The following is a 25,715-nucleotide window of genomic DNA, read 5'->3' on the forward strand; positions in this document are numbered from 1 at the left end:
TTTAGTCTCCATCGTTTCAAAATATTATGTTTGGTTCTTATACTTTTAAAAAGTGGTTAAAAATATAAAGTTATAGGCTATATATGATGGAATGAGATAAAAATGAAAATGAATGAACTAAAATAGTTATTTTTCTATAGTATAGGAATAAAAATAGACGTTTCGAAAGTATATTGACTAAAATAAACAAAAGTTGGAAGTACAACTAAGATCGAAGGTAGACCAAAATAATATTTTTTCATTTTTGTATTATATAGATAAAATGTAAACTACCCTTTATTATATGAAGGTTAGCTTTCTTCCCTTAATCTCATATCACCTCGTCGTTTTTATTTAATAGGATATTATGAATATGGGTGTCTACTGTCTATTACATTAAAAAAATGAATCCTTGTTGGAAAAAAGAAAAACCAGAAAAACAGGAAGGATAGTTTATAAGATAAAAGGAAAAAAAGTAATTAAAAATTGGAAGTTGAGGCCATAAATTCTGTAAGATTTGTCTGCAATATTTTGTCTGTGTAGAAGAAAGTGGTGGGAGAATTTTTTATTTATTTACTTTTAATTTTTTATCAACATTATTCTATTGCCCTAATTAGCTTCTACTTCAAAATTGTTTCCTGATACACTTTTATTTCATTTTCATCTTCATGTTTTTCAATAAAGAAGTTTTTTTGAAAAAAAAAATAAATAAGAACTAGAGTGTTTTTTTTTTGTTTTTCTGAAATTTGAGAAATTTTTATTTGTCAAAATTAGTGGATAAATGTATCCGATGTTGAACATAAAGTAACAAGTACAATATTTGTCTAAACTTAGAGTTCAATGAGATGAAATTGAAAGATAAAATGTAGAATTTATACTCCCGGATAATTTTAAATTTACAATAATAACAAAATACATACAAAAATTTTCAAAATACCACATCCCACAATATATTTTAAAAAATAATATAAAATACGGTTTAAAAGAATGATTATATATTAAAAATATTGTTTTATTATGTCATGAAGTGAAAGTTTTACTACCTACCTTTTAGTCATTTTTAACATTAAAAAAAGAAATACGTATTCATTTCGTATAAATAAGTTTAACTACTATTTTGGTCCTGGTCTCTCGTACTCTCAAATGTGCAATTTGATCTCTATACTTTAACTTTTGTTCATTTTAATCATTATATATACTTTCAAAATATTTGTGTTGGTCTTTGTACTTTTGAAAAATGACCAATATGGTCCCTATTTGTAAAATTTTAACATGAATTTATACACGAAAATTTTAATACACATATATAGCTATGTTTATAAATGAAGTATCATGTTAAAATTATGATTAAAAAGAGAGATAAAGATGAAAATGAATGAACTAAAATAGTCACTTTTTTAATCTCGTACTTTCAACACGTTTAATTTGGTCTCTATACTTACAACAAAATATTCATGTGGGTCGTTGTATTTTTGAAAAAGACTAATTTGATATCTATTTGCAAAATTTTAAAACAAAACTTTATGCACGATGAATTTTGTTAATACAAATATATGACTAGTCACATTTCAAGAAATTTAGTCGATGAAGCATTATGCTATTATAATTAAAGAAATAGAAAGAAATAATACTGTAATGATCATTTTTTCGAAAGTACAGAAATCAAAATCAAAATTTCGAAAATACATAAACTAAAAATGAATAAAAATTGAAAACACTAAGACCAAAATTAACGCTTTAAAAAATACAAAAATCAAAATAAACAAAAATATAATATTTAAACCTATAACTATTATAAAATAAAGATTATAATGTCCAAAAGTTGTTTGTCACCTCCTCTATGTCAATAGGTTTGGGGCTCCAAGACACCAAAGCCAGAAGTTGCCAAGAACTGCTGCCCTATCTAAATATTTAAATAAAATATTTAATTCACTTTTTATTTAAAAATATTAAATCATATAATTTGATTATTTTATTTTGTTATGTTTGCATCAATTTCTTTGATGCATTGTTAAAAGTTCTAATCTCGTCCATCTACTAGATTAGAAATATTGTTGACATAAGTAAATAAATGATTTATTAATTTACTTTAATGTGCAATTCTAACACGAGAAATTATAAGAATAAGATTTATAAAATTAGTAGAAAATAATAGCTTAAATAAAATGTTGTCAAAATATAAAAATATTGTTATTTATACAAAAGTAAATAAATGCTTTATTAATTTACTTTAATATGCCAATTCTAACACGAGAAATTATAAGAATAAGATTTATAAAGTTAGTAGAAAAATAATAGCTTAGTTACGACATGTCCAATTAAATAAAATGTTGTCAAAATATAAAAATATTGTTATTTATACAAAGGTAAATATTTCATTATACTATACCATGAACTTTAGGAGAAAATCATAATAAGGGAGGGTAAAAAGTTTTGCAAATTCTTGTGCTACATTTAACATGATATAAGAAGCTTAAATATCAAATAAAAATATCTAAAATAAAAAAAAAGATTTGAATTAAAAAAAAAAAGATGATGAGGATCAATTGGGCATCTAAAAATTTATTGAAAAAAAACACCAAATTATTAACTGTTTTAGACTTGGGGACTTGCCAATGCCAAGCCAATCAAGTACAATTAAAAAAAAGAAAGTACATCTAAATTAGGGTTTTGTTTTGATAATTTTTAGTATGGAGCAGAGCACCCAATTACCAGCGCCGCACACAACCAGAATCCCCAAAATACCCCTGGGAGTGAGGGCAAAACCGTCTTTCGGCAACCTCATTTCAAACTTTGGCTCCAACCTGGAATTTGCGGCTAAAAATTCAACATAACATAACATAACAAACAAACACGCCCTAATCGTTCTCTGTGCCCTAAAAAAGTAAAAAATCTCTCTCTCTACTCTCTCTCTCTAGCATGTGAAATTTGTAAATTGTAATTTTCCTTTTTAATTTTTTGCTCCGTTCCCAAAACAAACCCACCACGTTTACCTCGGTAACCAAACTAACCTGCACCTCAACTTCGTATTTTCACCGACCAGGGTAATTAATGACGCAGTAAAAAGGGGGGCGAAATGTCTGTTATGCCCTCTGAGGTTGGCGCTGGAACTGAGCGTGCTCCCCTTTTGAGGCTACCCTCCAATATAATACGGCCCTAAGGCCGCGTTTGGGGGGTGGTTATTAATGGGGTGAAATTACGGAAATGCCATCCCCTAAAAGGTTTCACAATGTACGAAGCCACAGCCTCGGTGGTTTATTATTGTCTTCCCAAGGCACCTCCTTGGACATGGCCCTGAAATCTTTGATTCTTTCGGCCCGCCCTAGGCTCGAAATTCCCATTTTACCCTTATTTCTGAGGTGTCGGTATTTTCGTTGAAATTTATACATTTAATCCACATTTTTAGAGTATTACATAAAAAATTGATAAAATATAAAAAAATATCACATGTATAAAAATATAGTAATATTAGTAAATTTTAACCAAAAAAAAACATATGGTGGAAGTTATTTTTTGAGAACGTTGTATCATGAATATAAGACGAAGATTCCAACCTCCTATTTATTAAAATAAGTAAAATTATGTCCCAACCAGAAAATATGTTCTTGTGTCATCTTATTTTGTTTGATCACAATAAATGACTACTCATAATGAAAAAATCACAGATATTGTGACCTGTTACGAAAAGTATATTCGTTATGTAAGCAGTAATTCTAATTCTTGTTGGAAAACCTACGATTATAATAAATTGGATCAGATTTTGAAATTTTTTTCTTTTGCTATATATATCACATTGTCGTTTAGTTTATTGATGGTAATGATCTGAACCACGAAAAATCAAGTGGTTAATTTCACACCGACAAGTAAATAATTTTTAAGTTCCCACATAGCTACTCTAGGTTGGGGTGATATCCTTGGTGGGAAACTATAGAAATGTTTCCATATTTTGTGAAACACACCCGTTTTTGTAGTATTAAGTTTGGCTATTCTTGTTAAAGTTTTGTTGAAGCATATACTTAAGGTGTGAACATAGGGTTGATGATTTCAAATGCTCCAAATGTGTTTATTCTCTCCATTATTGTGATAAGTCTTTGTATGAAAAAAGGTACTAATAAACCTCTTGGCGCTACTTTATACACGTTGCTATAATTGTTTGGGGTGTGAAATTCAATAACTTAAGTCAATGAATATTAATTCGGGAGCGTAAGTGAAGGATTTAAGAAGCATGAGATTGACAAACTTATGTTCGACTAGGTGCAAATTTATGAAACCTAAATTGAAGAAAAATGCAACACAACATGAGTTTGGAGAGAGTAGGCCAGTTTAGGATATTGTTGAAACAGTAATTTGTCAGGGTTGACGAACCCACGACGAGACAAACATGAATTCGATATCTTAAATTAAATTAAAGTCACTTAAACTCAAATCCTCATCCTAAAACACCCTTCTTGATATTTTTTTGAACTACTAAATTGTTTAGATAAAGTAGCTAAGTTGAAAAACTTACCATTTTAACAAAAAGATATTTAAGTTTTAAAATGTATTTGAAATATTTTAAGATTAATAAACAAAATAGATATAAACATTCAATATCTAGAGGCTAAATTCATAATTTAAATTTTTTGATGCATGAGTCTTCATAACTATTCGTCTTGGTGTTTTTTTTTAATGTATTTTGATCTTTGATAAATGAAGTGTTTTCTTAAAATCACCCCTCAAATATCACATCTATTTATAAAAAATAACAAACAAATACCCACAGCTCATTGCATAGACACGTACTCGTACACAAAGTGATATTATAAATACCATGAAAAGACATAAATGCCCTTGTGAAAATATAAATTGAACATAGTGGGGAGATGGTTAAATACGAAAGTGAATAAAAAGGTAGAGTACAAATCAGCTTTAAATTTTTTTCGGGGGACTGAACTTACAATCTCTTGATTGAACATACATGTCAATTGTCAATTATCACTGAGCTATGCTCGTTTTTGCAATTACTCAACTAATTTTTTAATCCCACACGTTTGAAATGTATATTTTCATTATCGATAATCTTGTTTTTATTTTTATCTTATTTATTTCAATCAAAATTTTAATTTGATATTTTACTTCCTATATTTTGTCATAAATTTATATTAAGAAGTTTTTATCGACTATAAAATTTTATAAATAGAGATCAAAATAGTTACTTTTTTAAATACAAAAAGATATTTTAAAAATACAATAATTAAAATGATATATTAAGAAGTTTTTATCGACTATAAAATTTTATAAATAGAGATCAAAATAGTTACTTTTTAAATAAAAAAGATATTTTAAAAATACAATAATTAAAATGATCCGAAACCAAGAGTAAATATATATATATATATATATATATATATATTTAAAACTTAATTAATCACTGCATCAAAATAAAGTCATCGCCGTTTCCATTTAAAAAACAGGAAATAGGAAAAAGAAGTTCCAATTCCAAGTCTCCATGATATAATGCATAAACATGCACACTTCTTTAACCAGAGCGCCAAGCAAAAATCGCACTCGTGTGAACGCCATTGAAGCAACAGTACCAAAGCTCTGCAGAAGAAGCAACTTTCAAGTTTCACCACTTGCCATGGCTTCCATTGTTGAGGACCTTTTCCAAGCTCCTCGGAGTTAGCCTTTTTGTCTTCTCTCCGTTTAACTTTGCTCCGATAATATTGGCTCTATTGCGATTCCGGCACTGAAGCGGCCGCCGGTGGAAATATCTCCGGCTCTGGCTTCGGCTCCGCCGGTGGAGGGCGCTGTTTCTTCATGGTAAGCAATGGAGCCTTTGATGATGATGATTCATTAATTGCCTTTGATTGATTTGAGGCAGTTTTTTCCGGCGTGTGGGATTGCGTTTTGGATAATATATTCATATTTTTCCGTTCACATGCCCTATGAGTCCGATTTAAGCATCCGTTGAGACCCTATTTCACATGCATTTTGTCTCTGAGAGTAAATTTCTTTTATCCGCCATTGAAGCAAAGCAACCACCGAGACGACGGCGGTAATTAGCTTTACGACAAGCTACATTTCTTAACCTTCTTCGTTTTTCTGAAGTTCAATCCATATTTCAGAGCTCTAATGGAAGGAGCAATCAGTCGATTTCTTAACCGGTATCTGTTGTACTCCATAGCCATGTGCTTAAGCTTAACCATGGGGAGCTCATTAGTCGTCTCTCTCTCTCCTGACGGAGAAGCGCTTCTCTCTCTCATCGCTGCTGCTGGTTCTTCTGCATCATCGTCTTCCTCTGTTCTTGCTTCTTGGAATCCATCTAGTCCTAATCCATGTTCTTGGGAAGGCATCACTTGCTCTCCTCAGAACAGAGTCATTTCAATTTCTCTCCCCAAAACATTTCTGAATCTCTCGTTTTTGCCTCACGAATTGTCTTCTCTCTCTGCTCTGCAACTTCTTAATCTCTCCTCCACCAATGTCTCTGGTTCAATCCCTCCTTCTTTTGGGCAACTCACCAATCTTCGCCTGCTGGACCTCTCCTCCAACAATCTCTATGGCCCCATTCCTTCACAGCTTGGTTCTCTTTCTTCACTTCAATTCCTTTTCCTGAATTCCAATAGACTGTCTGGTAAGATTCCTCCGCAGCTTGCTAATCTGACTTCTCTGCAAAGTCTTTGCCTCCAGGACAATCTGTTTAACGGCTCCATTCCATCACAATTTGGTTCTTTGGTGTCCCTCCAAGAGTTCCGGATCGGAGGGAATCCATATCTTTCCGGAGAGATTCCGCCAGAAATAGGACTGCTTACTAATCTCACGACGTTTGGAGCAGCGGCTACCGCCCTTTCTGGGGCTATACCGTCTACATTCGGGAACCTAATCAACCTTCAAACTTTGGCACTCTATGATACTGAGATGTCTGGTTCAATACCTCCTGAACTGGGACTTTGTTCTGAGCTGAGGGATTTGTATTTACACATGAACAAGCTCAATGGTGAGATTCCTCCTCAGCTGGGTAGGTTGCAGAAGCTTACTAGTTTGTTTCTCTGGGGCAATGCTCTATCAGGAGCCATACCGTCTGAGATTTCCAATTGTTCTGCACTTGTTGTTTTTGATGCTTCTGAGAATGATCTTTCAGGCGAAATCCCAAGTGATATAGGGAAGTTGGTCGTTCTCGAACAATTTCATCTATCTGACAATTCAATCTCGGGGACGATACCGTGGCAGTTGGGCAACTGCTCAAGCTTAACTGCCCTTCAGCTTGATAATAATCAATTATCAGGTGTTATACCACCACAACTTGGCAATTTGAAATCCCTGCAGAGTTTTTTCTTATGGGGAAATTCTGTATCAGGAACCATACCATCTTCGTTTGGCAACTGCACTGAGTTGTATGCCCTTGATCTTTCAAGAAACAAGCTCACTGGGATAATCCCAGAAGAAATTTTCAGCTTGAAGAAGTTGAGCAAGCTTTTGCTCCTTGGAAATTCTTTATCTGGCGGGTTGCCACGAAGTGTCGCGAATTGTCAATCACTGGTGAGGTTGAGGCTTGGAGAAAACCAGCTTTCAGGTCAGATTCCGAAGGAGGTAGGCCGGTTGCAAAATCTCGTCTTTCTCGACTTGTATATGAATCATTTTTCAGGTGGTCTTCCGTCCGAGATAGCTAATATCACAGTTCTTGAGCTACTCGATGTGCATAATAATTATATTACTGGAGAAATTCCTCCCCAGCTTGGGGAGCTGGTGAACTTGGAGCAGCTTGATCTCAGTCGAAACAGCTTCACTGGTGAAATTCCTGAGAGCTTTGGAAACTTTAGTTATTTGAATAAAATTATTCTCAACAACAATCTGCTGACAGGGTCAATTCCAAAGTCCATTAAGAACCTGGAGAAACTAACTCTACTTGATTTGAGTTACAACAGCCTCTCTGGCTCCATACCACCAGAAATTGGTTATATGAAGAGCTTGTCAATCAGTCTAGACTTGAGCTCCAACGGGATAACCGGAGAAATTCCCGAGACGATGTCTAGTTTGACACAGTTACAATCACTCGATCTTTCCCACAACATGCTTTATGGAAATATTAAAGTGTTGGGTCTCCTGACTAGTCTCACTTCACTTAATATCTCCTACAACAATTTCTCAGGTCCTATGCCTGTAACGCCATTCTTCCGAACCCTATCGGAAGATGCATATTATCGAAACCTGAATCTTTGTGAATCACTTGATGGGTTTACTTGTTCTTCGAGTTCAATGGGAAGAAATGGCTTAAAGTCTGCAAAAGCTGCAGCTTTGATCTCCATCATTCTTGCTGCAGTTATCATCCTAATTTTTGCTTCATGGATGCTAGTTTCACGAAATCGTAAGTACATGGCGGAGAAATATTCCGGGACATTGTCCTCTGCATCGGCTGCCGAGGATTTCTCTTATCCCTGGACCTTCATCCCCTTTCAGAAGCTGAACTTTACCATAGATAACATCTTAGAATCCATGAAAGATGAAAATATAATTGGAAAAGGTTGTTCTGGAGTTGTCTATAAAGCAGATATGCCAAATGGGGAATTAGTTGCTGTGAAGAAACTGTGGAAAACGAAGCAAGATGAAGAAGCAATTGACTCATGTGCTGCGGAGATTCAAATTCTCGGGCATATTCGACATCGCAACATAGTGAAGCTCATAGGATATTGTTCCAATAGAAGTGTCAAGCTACTTCTCTACAACTACATTTCAAATGGTAATCTGCAACAACTCTTGCAAGGAAACAGGAATTTGGATTGGGAGACTAGGTATAAGATCGCAGTCGGGACGGCCCAGGGTCTGGCTTATCTTCATCACGATTGTGTGCCTGCGATTCTTCACAGAGATGTCAAGTGCAATAATATACTTTTAGACTCGAAGTATGAAGCTTATCTAGCAGATTTTGGCCTGGCAAAGTTGATGAACACTCCAAATTATCACCATGCAATTTCGAGAGTAGCCGGGTCTTACGGTTATATTGCCCCAGGTAAACTTCCTTTTCAACTCATCATTTCACACACACAGAGAACTCATGATAAGAACATGTTATAACAATGTTTTTTGGACATTATAAGTTGAAGATTTAATCTCTGCATCAATTAGATTTTCATGTGTTTGATCTTGATCATCTTTCAAAACCAATGCAGAATATGGATACACCATGAACATAACGGAGAAGAGTGATGTCTATAGCTATGGAGTCGTTTTGCTGGAGATACTAAGTGGCCGCAGCGCAATCGAGACACAACTCGGAGATGGTCTTCACATCGTAGAGTGGGTGAAGAAGAAGATGGCAAGCTACGAACCCGCCATAACGATACTCGACACAAAGCTCCAAGGGCTTCCAGATCAAATTGTGCAAGAAATGCTTCAAACACTTGGAATAGCAATGTTCTGTGTGAATTCCTCTCCAGCAGAAAGGCCAACAATGAAGGAAGTGGTAGCATTATTGATGGAGGTAAAGAGTCCTCCAGAAGAATGGGGCAAAACCTCCCAACCTCTAATAAAGCAATCCTCAAACTTGAGTTGAAATAATTCTTTCTTTTCCTCGAGAAATATTTGGGTGAGAATCAAGGGAAAGGCTTTGGATAGAGAGATATTTGTGGCTTCTAATTTAACTTTGGAGTTTTGTACAGTTTTAGCTTTATGGAAGAGATTTCATATTTCTGAACTCTATACTTCAACTAGCTAAGATTAACTTCCTTTGCACTGCATTTTTCCATTCTCAAAATTTTTCACACATTTGAAAATTATCTTTAGGTCAAAAACATCAGGTTATATACCGGCAAAATTACAAAAAATACCATCAACTATAGGGTGAAGATTCGAACTTCCAACTTTTTAGTCGAGGATACATGCTTGAACAAGTTGAATCATACTTGAGTTGACACAAAAACATATTCTTGAACTTAAACTTTTTGTTTCAAAAATACCTGTATCGTCTCAAAAGTTTCCATATATCGTTAACATATTTCAAAAAACACAATTTGAATGGAAATTTTATGTGACAAAATCTAAAATGATGTAATAATTGACGTGGGAGCTTGCCTGAATTGGGAATACTTCCTTACTAATAAGGAACAACTTCCTCCTTACCACCATTAAATATCCGACAACTAAAAAAAGAAATACAAAAACAAAAAGTTTTTTTTTTTTAAATAATGAGTTGTCAAATATTCCATGGTGATAAATGCAAGTATTTTCTGCTTGGATTAAGTCTAAAAAGAAAGTAAATACGAAAAAAGTTATCACTTGAGAGTTGACAATAGAAGAATAAGACTTTTAGGAAAAAATTAGAACATGTTGAACGTTATTGACAAACTTCTATAATTTAACCTTATATATACGTGTTAAATTACAAATTCAGAGCTTATGATTTTAAAATTTTAAAATTTGTCCCTAGGGTTTGTTATTCTCAAACCATAAACTTTGGGCATCTGAAAATGAATAAAAATGGGAGGCAGTGTTCTTTGAATATATGTAGGGTAGGGCAGGTCATTTGTTGCAGTGAAAAGGCAGGCCAGGCAAAAAGAAGAGGGCATTTTGCCCTTTACTGTGGAGGGCACATGCCTAAGGACACAAATCTTGTCTCTTTTCGACAACCCATAACCCTTCCATCATATAAGCCACCAACACAAAATAGTGGTAAAAAAAAAAGTTGCAAAACTCATCATTCATTTTCTCTTTTATGGTTTTCGTCAACTTTTAATCGTTTCCAATTTCATCCTTAAACTTGTGACCCCTCAACCTTATTCATTTTTCAATTTAGTCCTTCTACTTTTAAACTTAAGACCTTAGGACTTGGGAGATATCAACGGTCTATTGGTCATATTGGCTTAAAGGTCTTAAGTTCGAACCTTCGATTGAGGGAGATTGAGGGAAGCACGGATACCCATGAATGTAGGAGAGCAAAACTTTGACTCCCAATTATTAAAAAGAAAAAAAAAATCCACTCTGCTAGAAGTTCTTTCGTAATCACCACATATACATCTCATCCCATCCAATAATGTGCAATAGCCTTAATAATTGTCATCGCCAACATGAGCTTAATTCAACAATAATTGCCATATGTTTGTACCGATAATAATAATAATTGCCATCATAAAATTCTCAGAGGTTTTTTTTTTTTTTTTTTCATTTCCCTTTTCTGAGTGGTTGATGATAAGAGAGTTCTTCTGCTGAATCAATTTGATTAAGTGACAGAGAATCAATATCTGCAACTCTATAAATAACTCTCTGGCTCTATTCAATCAATCATTTTAAAATCTATACATCAATGGAGAGGAACCGATGTCAATAAAATATAAGTTCCCCAAGATACCTGATGAACAACTTCATAAATTTCATAACCTATATAAAGAATTAAAGATGAGATTCATCTCAGTCTATATAAGCTAATGAATTGCAGCTGTGACTTCAAAGAAACTACTAAATCCATCACCTGTAAACAGGTTCCTCAGTTCATCTAGAACTTTAAATTTTGATATATAAATTGTTATCTTTTTATCTTTTTTTTCTATATCTGTGTCCGAGCCAGTTTACGCACACCTTAACTAATCTCACTGGAGAACCACCTGACCCTACCACATTCGTAAATTGTTATCTTTTTTACTCCTTTGTTCTTTCATTTTATATTGGAGTTGGGCATCTAGTATCCATAACATTGAAGAGGAAAGTAAAAGTAAAAGGAAAGAATAGTATCTTCTGCCAAGGAGCCACAGGATCCTATAAAAAGCTACTCCAATTGGTTTAGAACAACTTCAAATTTTGAAGAAGTTTCCATTTTACAGGCACAAATAACTCTAACACCAATGCCATTCTTCCCCATCAAGCTTTAAGAATTAGAAGCCAAAATCAATCGCAGGCATAAAATTATAAATCAGTGAGTCTACAATAAAATTAACTGTGGGCAAAAGTTGGTGCAATAATTTTTAAAAGAAATAGTCGGTGTCGGTGCAATAGGACACAGAATCTTAACCACTTGTTAGAAGATGAAGCAAAATGACAATTGATAACTGCACAACGATTATCATCACTGATTTTATTTTCCCAATCTCAGAAAGTAAAAACAAAAATCAAAGGAAAGGAATACAAAAAGGCCAGCCTTCTTTAGTTACAAATCATTCTGTTCCTCTATGCAAGAAAATTGAAAGTAAATAAACACTGGACCCAGAAAGAAATAAAGAGATCTTTGAAAAAGGCACGAAATCAGATTATAAATTAAGCATACAGCTATACCTGCAAAAGGTATGTAAATTTGAAATATTTAACAGAAAATCAAGAAGTCATACAACAAGGTTTATCTATCTAGCTGTTGAAACTTGGAAGTAATAACTTTGAAATATGTCCCTGTTAACTTCTCCCCAAAATTTTCCAATGAGATTCAGCAGCCAGTGTGAGCACATTTTAGGATTGTAAGTTGACAACGAATGTTTGGCCTAAAGATATTTAGTTTACAAGTACAATGAATACGTACCAGTTTTCTTTCCTACATATATATGATCCCCCTCAATTTCAAGCACAGTCCTTACCATAACCACTTTTCTTAGTTTGGGCGTCAATCAAATCATTCTTTGTGGTCCTTCAGAAAGATTCTGACCCAAGCTGCTAGAAAATTCAGGAACCGAAATTTATGCCTAAAGTTGTAGTAGACCAAGTGGTCTGGAAATTCCTCAATTCCTTTGAACAAATGATGACATTGGTGGGTGGATTTTTAACTTGGAAAGCTGATCCATTATATGGTGTTGCAATTAGGAATAAAATAATACATACTAATCTTGAATCCTTTATTCTTCAGAGGTGTCTTCAGACTATTCTTAGCTGTCTTGTAGAAAGATACCAAGCAAAGTTAGCAAAGATACCAAAGCAAAGTTAGCAGTCTCTTGTCTTTCACTAGGAGCCTAGCCGAGAGAGGACAGGGCTGACATGAGGAGAATTTTAATGAAAGTGGTATTGGAAGAATTTTTGTGGAGCGGTCCCTCTGCATCACAAGTACGTACTTCAAGAAGAAGAACACATATTGGCTACTTTCTACAATCTATAATTTATGGACGAGTCCATATGACACTTATCTGGCTTGCAACAAAGTGATTCAGACTATCCAGCAGCAGGGAAATTAGTGCGTTTCGGGCCTTTAGAGGACAAGGTCTTGCTTGGCCCTTACAATGAAGAGTCTATGCAATTTTATTTTATTTTTTATTTTTTTTTATCAAGAGTAAAACATGCATTTTAGGATTCAGGCTCTTTCAGAACTTTGAGAGATAAAAGGACAACAAAAGAACATGAACGTGACTAAATCACGTCATATTTTTTACCAATATGCTTCTTCCCTCCACATTTAGAGCAAAAATTAAACATGTCACTGTTACAAGTTATCTACTCACGTTTAGTTAGTTAAAAACTAATATGCACTAGGCACCACCATGTAGTTTGGCGGGCAAAACTTGTAGTACTAGTACTGTTGTCATGTTGTCCTCACGAACAATTTCCAGCTATGAGTTATTCATGAAGTTTTGGTTCTTTGTATAGGCAAATCAAAATTAAAGCAATCTTGCAGTCAGGAACAATCCACCATCACCCTCTAGAACTAATATAATGCTGCTATTAAGATGACAGCAGTAAGTTGAATCTTATTCCTGCTTACCCTTTCTTGGATCAATAAAATTAATATACAAATATTCCTTTTATGTGGATTTAATTTCGTCTGCATAGGAATTTAGTCACTGGTTACAAAATTGCAGCAAAGACTCATTCCAAACAGACTATTCCTACTTCATGCATGACTAAACCCCAGCCTAACATTAAAAAGTTCTGTAACTTTGGCTTTAACCCCAAAAGAAAAACATTGGATCGCCAATTACACCAGATTCTGTAAAAATTCAGAATTATCTTGACCTGAGTTACTGAAAAATATATTTTTTCAAGCATAACTCTCCCTCCTCCCCCCGTAAAAACACACAGTTATAACAATAATAACAAAAAAAAAAAAACACTTAAAAGACGTCTCTGTCCAAGAAGCCATTATTAAATACTATTTCTCTTTTTCAAAGCTTCCAAATAATCCTCACAACAGTATTCTGAAGAACCAGCTCAATAGAAAATTGATCCCACGGTGAAATCTCGAATAAGAAACTAATAATTTCAAATAGGACATTTCTATTTTACCCCCAAGGCCATACTGAATTGAGATGTATATAGATATGATGCTTTCATGGGTAGTTCAATTACAAAACAGCAATCAAGATCTAGGATGACCAGACCATATAGAAATTAGAACAAATTTCAGATTGGAAAAATGAAGTGCAACATATCTTTTTTGGGTGGGCGGGGGACGGTAGCAGCAGCATCTTTTCTTCCAAAACTACAAGGAAGAAACAACTAAACAAGTTTCTACTCGCAGTTCCAAACCTTAGAGCTCAGTTATTAACGCCAGACTTGCTTTCACAGTGACAAGCAGCAATCAGATAAGAAAAATGAATCGCCATTGGAAACCTTTAAAATGGGGAAAAATAAAATAAAATACATGAACCTCAATTACTCGTCAAGCTGTTTAAGCTCGGCCTTCAACTGCTCAATCTTCAGCCCCATGGATCTCTGCAACGCCTTCCTTTCGCTCTCGGGCAACTTCGCTAGTAGCCCCTCGAACATTTCCAAAACTTCTTTCACAGCATCCCGAGCACACTCGGCCTCCTCATCAAAATATACAGTCTCTTTAGACTCCATGGCCGACTCTATCTCTTCCCTCGCTTCGGCGAACTTGAGATTGATCATGTCCACCTCTCTGACCTGATCGAATTCGGGCTCCGAGTCGTCCGAGGCACCACTGTACCTCCTCAAACACTGAAGAGTTACGAACGGAGGGTTCTTCCTCATAAGATTTGAAAAATGGCGATCACCTGCCCGCCATACGTTGGGAAACTCAGATTTTGGCCACAGAACAGAGTCCTGAATCCGCCGAATGCTACGCGAAGATGAAGAAGTAGATGCCTGAGATTTCCCGAGAAGAAATCTGCAGAGTTGAAGGCGTGAACGATGAGTCATTCTTGCAATTCCTCGATACTCCGAACAAGGAAGAAGGAGGAAACCACCGTTCGGAGAGATACGAAGCCTAAATCTTCAGCTAAGCTACAGTGATACTTTTTATAAGGGTTTTACACGTAACTAACCTTTCACAGAAGTTTTTAGTCTAGCAAATTAAATGCTTTAATTAAAAAAATATAATAATATCTAATAGATACCCTTTTACACCTGTATTCTTACTTTTTTTTTCCTATTCAAAGCAAATATATCTTAATTGCTTAGTTCGTATTTTATTTTAGATGGATATGTACATTTTTTTGGTATTTTTATTCCCTTTTAATTAATATCAAATTTAATTTATGAGCTTATCCTCTACTGCTAATGCTATATTTAGATATATGTAAAACCCGTTTGATAATATTTCTAAAAAAAATGATAAATAAGAAATATAAATAGTTGTCAAAGGTTTAGTTTTCTTAATAAATTGGAAACAAAAAATAAGAAATGTTTATTTCTGTAAACATAAATAGTTTTCAAATGTTTAGATTTTTTAATAAAACAACGAAATATTACCAAACAAGCTTTTAATTTTGTTGTTTCTAAAATTTTTCACTTGGAAACCATTCATTTAGAAATGATAGTTACCAAATGATTATGTTTTTTAAAAGTTGAGAATGAGAAACAGTAAACAAAAATGGTACGTATTAATGAAAAAATCCTTAAATGTGAACTCTGAATGTAGTATAAATTAAAGAAATTAGACTTAAAAGAAAGGTACGTTTCAATGACAAATATAAAAATAAAATCATATTTAAAGAATGAATATCCATAAAAAAAAAAAACAAAAGTTGAAAAAGATATATGAGCCACAGTGATAAAATTTAACAGTTATTTTTGAAAGACAAAAAGAAGGCCCCTTTTTACTACGTTGTGTCAAAATTTTAATGATGGTTAGTATAAGATAAGTACTCAATTAAGTACCTAAAAATTTTTCTTTATCAAATAACCCAAAGTTTGATGATCCTTTATTCAATGTTCTTAAAAGAAAAAAAAAATCAAAAGCAGAAGTGGAAAATGATCACCAAAACCACAAATCAGGTCAACAAAACCTCCTGCTTAAGGGTAAAAGAAAAAAAAAAGAGGAAAGAAAGGTCAACAAAACCTCCAAAACCAACAGCCCCACTAACCAAACTTCTTGTATAAATAGAAGCAGCCTTCAAAACAAAGTCTTCAGAGAAAACAAACATTCAGATTTTCCCAAAATGGCAAGGCAACTGCAAATACTGCATCCTCCACAAGGCACAGCTCAGATTGGCATGGCTGGTGTGAGCCTTCTCTTCTGTGCTTTTGCATTGTTCATGTGTGCTTCCCACGCCCGGAAATGGCGCCGTCGCTGGAATGCTTGCTTGGATTACGGCTTTGAGTTTGAGGACCCTGTAATAGAGCTGAACCAGGAAGCAACGGTTGTGACTACGCACCGAGCGAATGCCACCGAGCTGGAGAATGGCAATGATGAAATGTTCTTCAGCAGAGAGCAACAAGCTGCTGTATGGCAGAAGAACATACTCATGGGTGGGAAGTGTCAGCTGCCAGACTTCTCGGGCGTCATATTATACGACGCTGATGGAAATGCTGTAACCCCTGCCAAAACTCCCTATCCGTTACTCACCTGGAAGTGAAGAGACATATCGCAAATTGCAAGACGAAAAAGTCAAATGATGATAAGATATGGACCTCAAAATCTATCTTTTCTTTTGTTTTTCTGTTCTCTTCCTTAGGAATCTTACGTGGTTGTCAAAAAAGAAACACTTACCTAAGAGCTCACAAATTCACAATTGTATGCACTCATGCAGTCTTTGTATCTTTCAAACTCCTGCAGTATTTTACGGAGGCGCTCTCGCCCTCCTTGAAAAGAAATGATAATTGAATCACCAAAAAACACGGCAATGGCAGCACATTTGACATTATCTTACGAGAACTGATCGATATTCACAAACCAACGTCTAACCAACGACTGTAAACATAGACATGATAACAACACTTGAAAGTTCAGTAAGAGTGAAATAATTTGATGATGAATTTTAAGTTCCTTTTGTGGATGCATGAAGCGACTTGACTGCATCAGCAAGTTTACATTTCATAGTATCTGGAGATTCCATAAGATGGAATGCCTCATCTTCATCGATTTCTAGAAGCATAGCAGCAATCTCTCCTGCATCATCACGCTTGAGAGACTCCACAAGAGATGAATGTTGTTCGTGTAGCATCTATAATTTATAAGACAAATAATTAACTCAGAGAAACGTTCCACAAACCGTTCTACCTATAGTGTAGTCACACAAAAGTTCTATAGTGTGTAATGAGGTGGAGTTGACGAAATAACCTTTATCATTGTTGAAGTAACCACAACAGATTGACACTTTTGATTGCAGTGTCTTGACGTATAATGATTTAATGAAGTTAAAATCTTCTTAATGTTGGGGCCAAATCCAAGATCGAACATTGTGTCCAACTCATCCAGTACCTGTTACACGAGGAAATTTATAAAAGATCACAACCTTGACAGGTTCATAAGATTATTAACTCAGAAATTCTTCTTAAAGAGGATTTGGTGTGGCTGGTAGACTACATACCAAGTATTTGATTTCGTCTGGAACTACACTCCCCTCTTCGATGAGTTCAGAGACCTCATCAGGGGTGCCAACTAACATACCGATCGAGACATCTGATCCTCCTTCCTGAAGTTCTAATTGAGCACAATTGTTGTCCCTTGAAGATTTCAACTGCCCGTAACCACTGATGAACTTTGCCATCTGAAATACCTGCAGAATGCATCCTATGTCAAACAAATTGTAGTTGCCCTTAACATCTTACTCACATTGAAAAATGATACCTCATCAGATAGCTCCGCCGTTGAGCACAGAATGAAGGCTCGAGGATGCTTGGACCTTATATCATTCTTTTTTCCATCCCTTTTTAGACTCTAAAAAGAGCCAATTGCAGACATAACGATTAAAACCAATATATCATGATAGTGAACAAGCAATTTAGTATCTTAGTTTCTTCAAATATAGAGGGAAAATCAAAATGTTCCAAAAGTAGAACAGATAAAAGGCGTGGAGAGGGAACAGCAACTCTAGCCAATTTCACAACTCAAGAACAGGGAATGAAAATAATGAATGTATGATGCTGAATCGCTGATAACAAATTAAAAGATAACAATTATCATAACTAATCAACTTAAAGCTTATGGGTTTAGTGAAGATTCAACATGCCATCACCCTAGGTCCTAAGTTCAACTCTTCCAATGTTGTTTCTTCCCTATTTCATATATTAATATTCAAGCGAATATGTTTGTAGATATATTAAAAGATGAACATAATCTATCAGGATAAGCTGCTTCTAGGTACCCATTTTACGAAGAACCACATCAAAATTCTAAGAAATCAATCCAAAGGTAAATTCTAATCCAAGAAATGGTCAGATAAGTGACAGAAATCTAGATCAAATGCACTTTTGAAGAAAGTGCCGATGGATTGTTATATTAAAACGAATGAAGGAAAAATACCTGAATGAAAGGCAATAAGTAAGCCAAAGCCCTTTCGGGTCCAGAAAGAGATCCCAACACTACATTTTTTCCTTCCAAAAGAGCAGGAATCCCTACACAATGTAACTCAGAAGGAACGAAGAATCCCATTTCTTCCACAGCTTCAGCCACTTCATTACAAAGCCCCAACTCCTTAAAACCTGTCATTACCTTCTCAGCAGAGGTAGAACTCGATGATTCTTGCGTGATTTTCGACGAGCCTTTGAGTTTTCTGAGTCTGAACTTTTCAAGAAGCATGGAGTCCCTGTCGGACTGCGGCGGTCGATCATTCTCGGCGGCGGTGTCACCGGCGGAGGTTCTGGAGAAGGAAGAGGAATAAATTCGAGAAATTAAAGAAGTAGTCGTAGAGGATGAGGGCTTGGGGAGCGTAGAAGGATTGGTTGGACATAATAGGAGTTTTGCGCGGCGCGAGAGCTCGAGAAGAGCTTTTGTTCTGCTTCCCATGGCGTCGCTGTGCGGTACCTTTGCGTCGGACGTTCGAATTCCCGATTTGCCTCGAAGATTGGTTTTTCAGTTCATCAAATTGTTTGAATTTCTAAATCTTATTTTTAAAATTAATAAGGTCGTTATTAGGGTTATGCATTATTTTTGTCTTTAATGAAAATTAAATTCTTTGTCCACTTAACTTTAGAAATAAAAATATATATTAAAAAAAAGTTTTAAGAAATGATACAAATGATTTGATATTCTTAAGTTTTATCTAAAATGAGATAGATTTAGAATTAATATTACAAATTAAATGTTTGGTTATACTCACTTTCGAAAAGATCTTCAACAATAAGTAACTTTAACAAAATTCATAAGTCCAAATACTTGTTACGCCTCAAATTTTAGGTCGATAGATTTTCTCCATTAAAATATATTCTTTATCTTATTCAAGATGCAATATCGAATTTATAGAATTTGACCAACAATTGACCACAATCTCAATTAAAACATGTACTAATAGTGTGAATCAATCTTAACTCATTCTCATCAATCATTTGATCGGAGTATGTTAGTGCCTTAATTCAGCCATATGAATCTACATGTAAACTTAAACCACAAATATTTATCTTAAAATTAAGAATGTATTGACATATCTTGAATCAGATATGTGCTAAAAATGAAAGCATACCAAAGACAAATATTCATATTGAAATGAACATCGAAATACACCCAACAACATTAAAACTTTCTTAGGATAACCCCAAATTTGACTTCATGCAAGGCAAGGATTGTGATTGTGATCACTATATATGGCACTTAAAATAGTTCATGGTTTTTTTAAAGAGAAAAAAGAAAACTTAGATGCTTACTAATCAACATCCATCTTGTGCTAACCATCGTTGAATTCTTAATAAATATGAGAGAGAAATATAGAAAAAGAAATATTTTTTATATTTCTCATAAAACTAAAAAGTTATCACCATCAATGACAAATATGAGAGGGAAATATAGAAAGAGATATTTTTTATATTTTTCATAAAACTAAAAGCTGTCAAATTTTTATTGATGGTTAACAAAAGAGAGTCTTGCACGAGAAGGAAATATAGAAAAAGAGATATTTTTTATATTTTTCATAAAACTAAAAAGCTTTCAAATTTTTATTGGTGGTTAGTAAAAAAAAAACGTAGTAAGCATTTAAGTTTTCAGCATACAAAAAGAGATTAATAATGTCAAGCACACAACCAAGTTACCAACCCATACAAAAAATGAATGAAAAAGGGGGCAAAAAAAAAAAAAGTAAAATCTGAGCTATTATATATGCTAGAATTCTCGCAACTGTTAGCTAAAAGGTAAAAATTCAACCTATATGGACACACGTGAAAGATGTTCATAAAGCGAACCTTTGAAGAAGGTGGATTTATTGAAACCTCCACAAGACAGCTCAAAATCCAAAGGACATGCGTAAGATATTGATATTCCTCCAAAAGTGCAAAATAAAGAGAAACAGTGGACCTAACTTTTGTTGTGAACTTGCAAATACTTCACGAAAACAAGTGCAGAAGAGTAAAATTCAAGGGAAAAAAAACCATAGAGAAAAGTAGAAACTCATGAATTGGCTCTCTAAAGTTTTGAAACTTCCAGATTCCAATTGCATCTAAAGCTAACTATGTTCAAATTCTGTACCATTTCCCTTATCATGTCTTGATTTTCCCCACAACATTGCAATGAATGTGGGAAGGGGTTCATAGGTATGTAATGAAAACATTGCAAGTTCAACACTTAAAGACTGCACATAAATAGTAAATAGATCGCTACCCTTGTAGAGACGGTCGATCGAATCACTGGTAACACTCGGGCTTCAAGACGCCAACATATGGTAAATTTCTGTACTGCTCCGCAAAGTCCATTCCGTAGCCCACGACAAAGTAATCTGGACACTGTTCAAAACAAACTATATAAGAAAATGGTTTAACTGAATCAAGTAATAGCAACTGAAGAACGTGTGATTGGTACTTGAGGTACTTTCATTTGTCTACTTGCTGGAAAATTTTCAATGCAATTAAGAATAAAGCCAGGTAATGTTTCTAGTTTAATATGCATTCTTATAAGGGGAAAAAAGTTCGATTCAATTTCATCTTACTTCAAACCCACAGTAGAACTTTCCTTCGCCTACTAGCTGAAAATGAACCTTTCGTCTCGTTGGTTTGTCGAGAAAAGTGCAGACTGATACAGATGATGCTCCTTTTGCCTCCATATGAGCAATGAGACACGATAAAGTGTTTCCAGTGTCTACAATATCCTCAACCTAATAGGAGATTCATTACAAAATTAGTCAAGAAGATGCTAAATGTGCTTTACAAGAAGAATTGTGGGAGAAATTCATCACTCTCAAATATATGGATAAGTATCAGTCAATTATCATTTGTCAACCCAATAACCCATGCCAAATACAGGAAGACAATCAATCTATTAAAGCCTGACACATGGAAAAAGCCACATATTTTATACCCAAAAACATGAAACAAAAGCCTACTGTTTCAAGGAGATTTAATTCATGGCATTGCCCTGTCCATATCCCACGATTTCCTACATGCAAGATCCATAAGCTCAAATTCGATGTCACAGATCAGACACGATTAAGATCTAAGAGACAGATATGAAAATGAACAAGAAATAGAAATTCAATGATGCATCAACCAACGTCAAAATGTTCCAAATGGGCAATCCCCCAGCCCAGACAAGTTGTTGAGAGAATCTTTCATCTACTTTCTTCCCCCCTTCTTCTTTTAGATAGGAAACAAATCAATATGCCAACAGCTAGAAAAGATGTACTAGGGGAAGAGGGTAAAATTCCACCCGAAGTCAAGAAAAGTACAAATAGATCTCCAATTAGTAAGAATTAAAAAGGAAAAAAAATGGATCTACAATTCATTTCTATTCAGAGATCCCGAAAAGTGGAAAACAGGGAGCAAAAGACCATAATTTCTCTCTGTTGATACTCACGGAGTTAACATCAACCGAAGGAAAATGATGAGGAAAATTGAACATTATATTGTTTTTATTTTATTAAAAAAAAAAAGTGTACAAATTAATAAGGTTTATATAATTGTCTTAAATGACATAATCTGATCTAGACTATGATTTTAATCGCCTTTAAAACATATACCCAAATGTGAAGAATTCGGAATTCAGTTCCATCGACCCTATGCAATTGTTTCTCCCCAATTTTTAAATTCTTTCTTCTTTATGTTCCCACGCCACCCTAATAATAGTAGAAACCTGACATGCAAAATTTCCTTAAAGTACGCTCAGTCACCACAAACTCCACCGTGCATCAGTATAAAGGCGAAAGCAAAGAAAATCCCCGAAAAAGAGTTCATGGCGACCATGAAACCGTGACCATCAAACATGCGAAATTTTCAATCGGCAAAAACAAGCGATTCAAGTGATTCAATGGCGAACAGAACACGCACAAGTATTAGGCAAAAGCATAGACGGAGCGGGTAAGATTTTGTGCAGATACCAGAATTACGTGCTTGTTCTTGACATCGACCTTCAAGTCGGACGAGATTCTCGGAGCGCCATTAGAGTGAGTGCCGAAACCGTAGGATTCAACCCGAACAAGGTCAACAGAAATTGGAAGGTTGATGTGACGGACCAAGTCGGCGAGGAAGACGAAAGCTCCGGTGGCGACGCCGACGAGGACCGGCGGCGAAGAGAATGCGGGGAAGTCGAGAGAGATTCGGGAGGCGATGTCGGCGACTCGAGCCGAAATCTGGTCCTGGTTCCATAGCACTGTCTCAATTTTAGAGTGTACCGCCATGAACGAGGGTAGGGATAGTTTGAACAAATGGTATGTTCCAACAAGATTCCACTCTCTGGGCTCAAAAGACTATAGTGCTAAATAAAGGCTATTTAAATTTTTTTATTTTTTTATCTTGTTCATGGTATATTTATGATTGGCAGTGAGTATTTATAAGGATTTTTTTTATTGAGTTTAAATACCATAATGGTTATGTAATTCTTAGTTTATTTTAATTCATATATTTTTAAAATATCTATTTTGGAATCGAACCTTCATTCTCATTTTATCTCATTTATTTAGTATGACATTTACTCACTAATTTTTTTTAACATAGTCATCATTTTGTATTAAATAGTTTTTATTTGGTATAAAATTTGTGTTCAAAATTATAAATAAACCAAATTGATTACTTTCAATTTTCCAATAGAAAGAGGACCAAAATAGTTATAAGGATTAAAATCAACAAAAATTGAAATAAAAAACTAAAATAAATATATTTTTTTCTTTTTATATTTCTATCTTTTACTTGTAAATGAAAAAAAATAGTCACTCGGCTCGTAATAATACTCAGCAAGATAGTATGTTAGTTTTTTTTTTTTCAAACTTAGTAACTTTTTTGAATAACTTTAAATCCCCACTCCTATATTCTCGAAAAGTATTTTAAAAAGAAAATAATTATGAAAAAGAAGCTATTTTGAAGTTATATAGTAAAGTTGGTAAGTTGTTTGTCATTATTAGGATAAACGTATTTGATTGTGAGTTGACTTAAAATGCGCGAAAAGACAAAAATTTATCTCTCATCTATTTATTGCTTTTCTATTTACTTATCATTGGTTAATTAATAATTAGTCTCCTCTCCCTTCTTAATCTGTCTTCCATACGTTATCTCTTCCCACAATAGAAACCTCATTACCTCACCCTCTCAATTCAAAACGAATTTTAAAAGACAAAACTTTTTATTTTTAAATTAAAAATTAACATTGATTTTGAAATATTGGAATCACCCATTAAATAACATCAAAGATTTGGGAAGATTCAAATAATTTTTCTATTTAGACAACTCAAAGCAGCTCGACAAAGAAAGATCAACCATATTCAACTTTTTAACTAACATACATCAAGTAAGAGCACCTACACATAAGGCACAAAGGCACTAACACATTACCCGAAAAAACGCCGCATTAGAAGTTCACTTCTATAAATAGAAATACCCGCCTCTTATACAATGTACGCAGAACTATCTTATCTCAAGAGATTGTGTATTACCTTGATCATTTTTTTCTCAAAATCAACGAAAAAATGTTTATATTTTTAATAATCTTTTGAGCATTTTGCACAAAGTTGAAAAATTTTCACATAAGAAACTAAATTAAATTTGTTAGGCAATAAAAACTAAAATATATTTAGCCGAGAAAATGAGATACTTTTATAACGGAAGAAGCATACCGTACCGACGCCGGCTTTACGGAGAAACGCGGGCGATTTGATTTTTGAAGTTACGAAATGATGCAGGTACCAAAATGGGCCACGAGTTAAGACATGGGCCCAAAATTCCCAAATATAACCAAAATTTGGCGCCAAAATTACTGATCCCTCCAAATCGAAACACAAGCACAGGAAGTCGAAATCCGGATCGAAATCTACAGAGAGCATCGGAGAATCGAGGAAGCTTACTTCGAAGCAAGCAAATGTCGACGATCTTCATCGCCGTCCAGTGTTTCCAATGCTCCACCATGCAGGTACAGATCTCCTTCCTGTTTTTCTCTGCTCCTCTCTCTATCTCTCTCTCTCTGCAAAATCTATGATGGCGGTGGTTCCGATTTAGGTGAAGCAGCAGCGGAGGAGCGGGAATAAATGGAACTGTGCAGTGTGCAACGAGAAGCAATCGGTGCAGAAGGTGTTTGCTCGAGCTCCAATGGCTAAAGACGTCCGTAAATTCGTACAGAGTTTCAACATGTCTCGGAAATATGCGGATGAACAGAAGCAAGTCGAGGAGATAGTACTAGTAGATGGAGTAATTGTTGATGACGGCCAGCTTGCCTGCAGCACGAGGAAAAGGCGTAGCGATTGGAGTGCTTACCTCGATCTCGAGGAAGATCGCAGCCAAAGTGGAAGAGGAAACGAACCAGAAATAGGTCACACATTTCGTAAATGCTTATTTTACCATTTGTTTATTCGAAAACTCCACAACTAAAATCTTCATCAGATGATTAGTTTTTTTTTCTGGAGCAGGGAGTGATTTTGCCGACGTAGAGATCGTGACAGAGCTTCCAGAAGTGAGAGCCAGTAAATCCAAATTAACGTGCCGTTCAAGCTGGTCAGAAGATGGATCAAGAAACGGAGTTTTGGAACCAAATTTCTCAAAGAGGAAACTCATGGCCAAGGATTTGAGCTCCCAAGGTAAAACTTTAAGTGAGTGTAAGTCGGAAGACAGAGAAAGATTAAGCTAAAACGGCCGTAAAATTGCAGATGAGATTCGAAACTGGGAGTCGCCATCAAAATGGAAACAAAGCATCTCAGAAGACGAAGAAAAGGCAAGGACAAAAGCTTGCATAATGGCGAAGATAAGAGGACCTTCCAGTTCCAAGTGGAGTGAATACATAACTGAAGAAGACAACAATGGAGAAAATATGGCAACAGAACCGAGCATGGATATCTTGAAGACGATGACAAATGATGAAATGGTTGAAGATGATATCCACCCCGATTTCAAATGAAAAATCGATCTCAGGAAGAAGTGAAGAAATGGGCAAGATCCTCAAGAACCCTAATTGAATACGTTTTACTTCCTTTAAATTCAATTTCAGACTCCTTGATGTCATGCTTAATTTTAGCATTAATATCATAGCTGGTCAAGAGAGCTTTGAAATCTTGAGC

At 34.8% G+C, this 25,715-nt stretch overlaps 6 protein-coding genes across 6 annotated transcripts; 3 read left to right on the forward strand and 3 right to left on the reverse strand.

The window, feature by feature from the left end:
• Positions 1-6,093: 6,093 nt before the first annotated feature.
• LOC111006088 (Leucine-rich receptor-like protein kinase family protein) lies at positions 6,094-9,649 on the forward strand. Its single transcript, XM_022277834.2, has 2 exons — positions 6,094-8,965; positions 9,126-9,649. The coding sequence occupies exons 1-2, from the start codon at positions 6,094-6,096 to the stop codon at positions 9,506-9,508; spliced, it is 3,255 nt and encodes a 1,084-aa protein (XP_022133526.1). The 3' UTR covers positions 9,509-9,649.
• Positions 9,650-14,153: 4,504 nt separating this feature from the next.
• LOC111006046 (embryogenesis-like protein) lies at positions 14,154-15,134 on the reverse strand. Its single transcript, XM_022277784.2, has one exon. The coding sequence runs from the start codon at positions 15,016-15,018 to the stop codon at positions 14,512-14,514; it is 507 nt and encodes a 168-aa protein (XP_022133476.1). The 5' UTR covers positions 15,019-15,134; the 3' UTR covers positions 14,154-14,511.
• A 1,125-nt stretch (positions 15,135-16,259) lies between these two features.
• LOC111006683 (nucleolar protein) lies at positions 16,260-16,676 on the forward strand. Its single transcript, XM_022278741.2, has one exon. The coding sequence runs from the start codon at positions 16,260-16,262 to the stop codon at positions 16,674-16,676; it is 417 nt and encodes a 138-aa protein (XP_022134433.1).
• Positions 16,677-16,934: 258 nt separating this feature from the next.
• On the reverse strand, positions 16,935-19,229 carry LOC111006682 (DEAD-box ATP-dependent RNA helicase 39). Its single transcript, XM_022278740.2, has 5 exons — positions 18,566-19,229; positions 17,891-17,980; positions 17,631-17,819; positions 17,381-17,521; positions 16,935-17,264 (listed from the first exon to the last, which is right to left on the reverse strand). The coding sequence occupies exons 1-5, from the start codon at positions 19,046-19,048 to the stop codon at positions 17,079-17,081; spliced, it is 1,089 nt and encodes a 362-aa protein (XP_022134432.1). The 5' UTR covers positions 19,049-19,229; the 3' UTR covers positions 16,935-17,078.
• Positions 19,230-20,621: 1,392 nt separating this feature from the next.
• Positions 20,622-22,930, reverse strand: HGPT (Hypoxanthine-guanine phosphoribosyltransferase). The gene is made up of 3 exons (XM_022277771.2): positions 22,557-22,930; positions 21,174-21,338; positions 20,622-20,970 (listed from the first exon to the last, which is right to left on the reverse strand). The coding sequence occupies exons 1-3, from the start codon at positions 22,854-22,856 to the stop codon at positions 20,872-20,874; spliced, it is 564 nt and encodes a 187-aa protein (XP_022133463.1). The 5' UTR covers positions 22,857-22,930; the 3' UTR covers positions 20,622-20,871.
• A 1,301-nt stretch (positions 22,931-24,231) lies between these two features.
• LOC111006279 (uncharacterized) lies at positions 24,232-25,703 on the forward strand. The gene is made up of 4 exons (XM_022278116.2): positions 24,232-24,577; positions 24,664-24,973; positions 25,071-25,238; positions 25,308-25,703. Exons 1-4 carry the CDS (start codon positions 24,359-24,361, stop codon positions 25,553-25,555), a joined length of 945 nt encoding a protein of 314 aa, XP_022133808.1. The 5' UTR covers positions 24,232-24,358; the 3' UTR covers positions 25,556-25,703.
• Positions 25,704-25,715: the final 12 nt, after the last annotated feature.

Source organism: Momordica charantia (genome assembly GCF_013281855.1).
Source record: "Momordica charantia cultivar OHB3-1 chromosome 4 unlocalized genomic scaffold, Mcharantia_2.0 BLBB01000004.1, whole genome shotgun sequence".
NCBI lineage: Eukaryota > Viridiplantae > Streptophyta > Magnoliopsida > Cucurbitales > Cucurbitaceae > Momordica > Momordica charantia.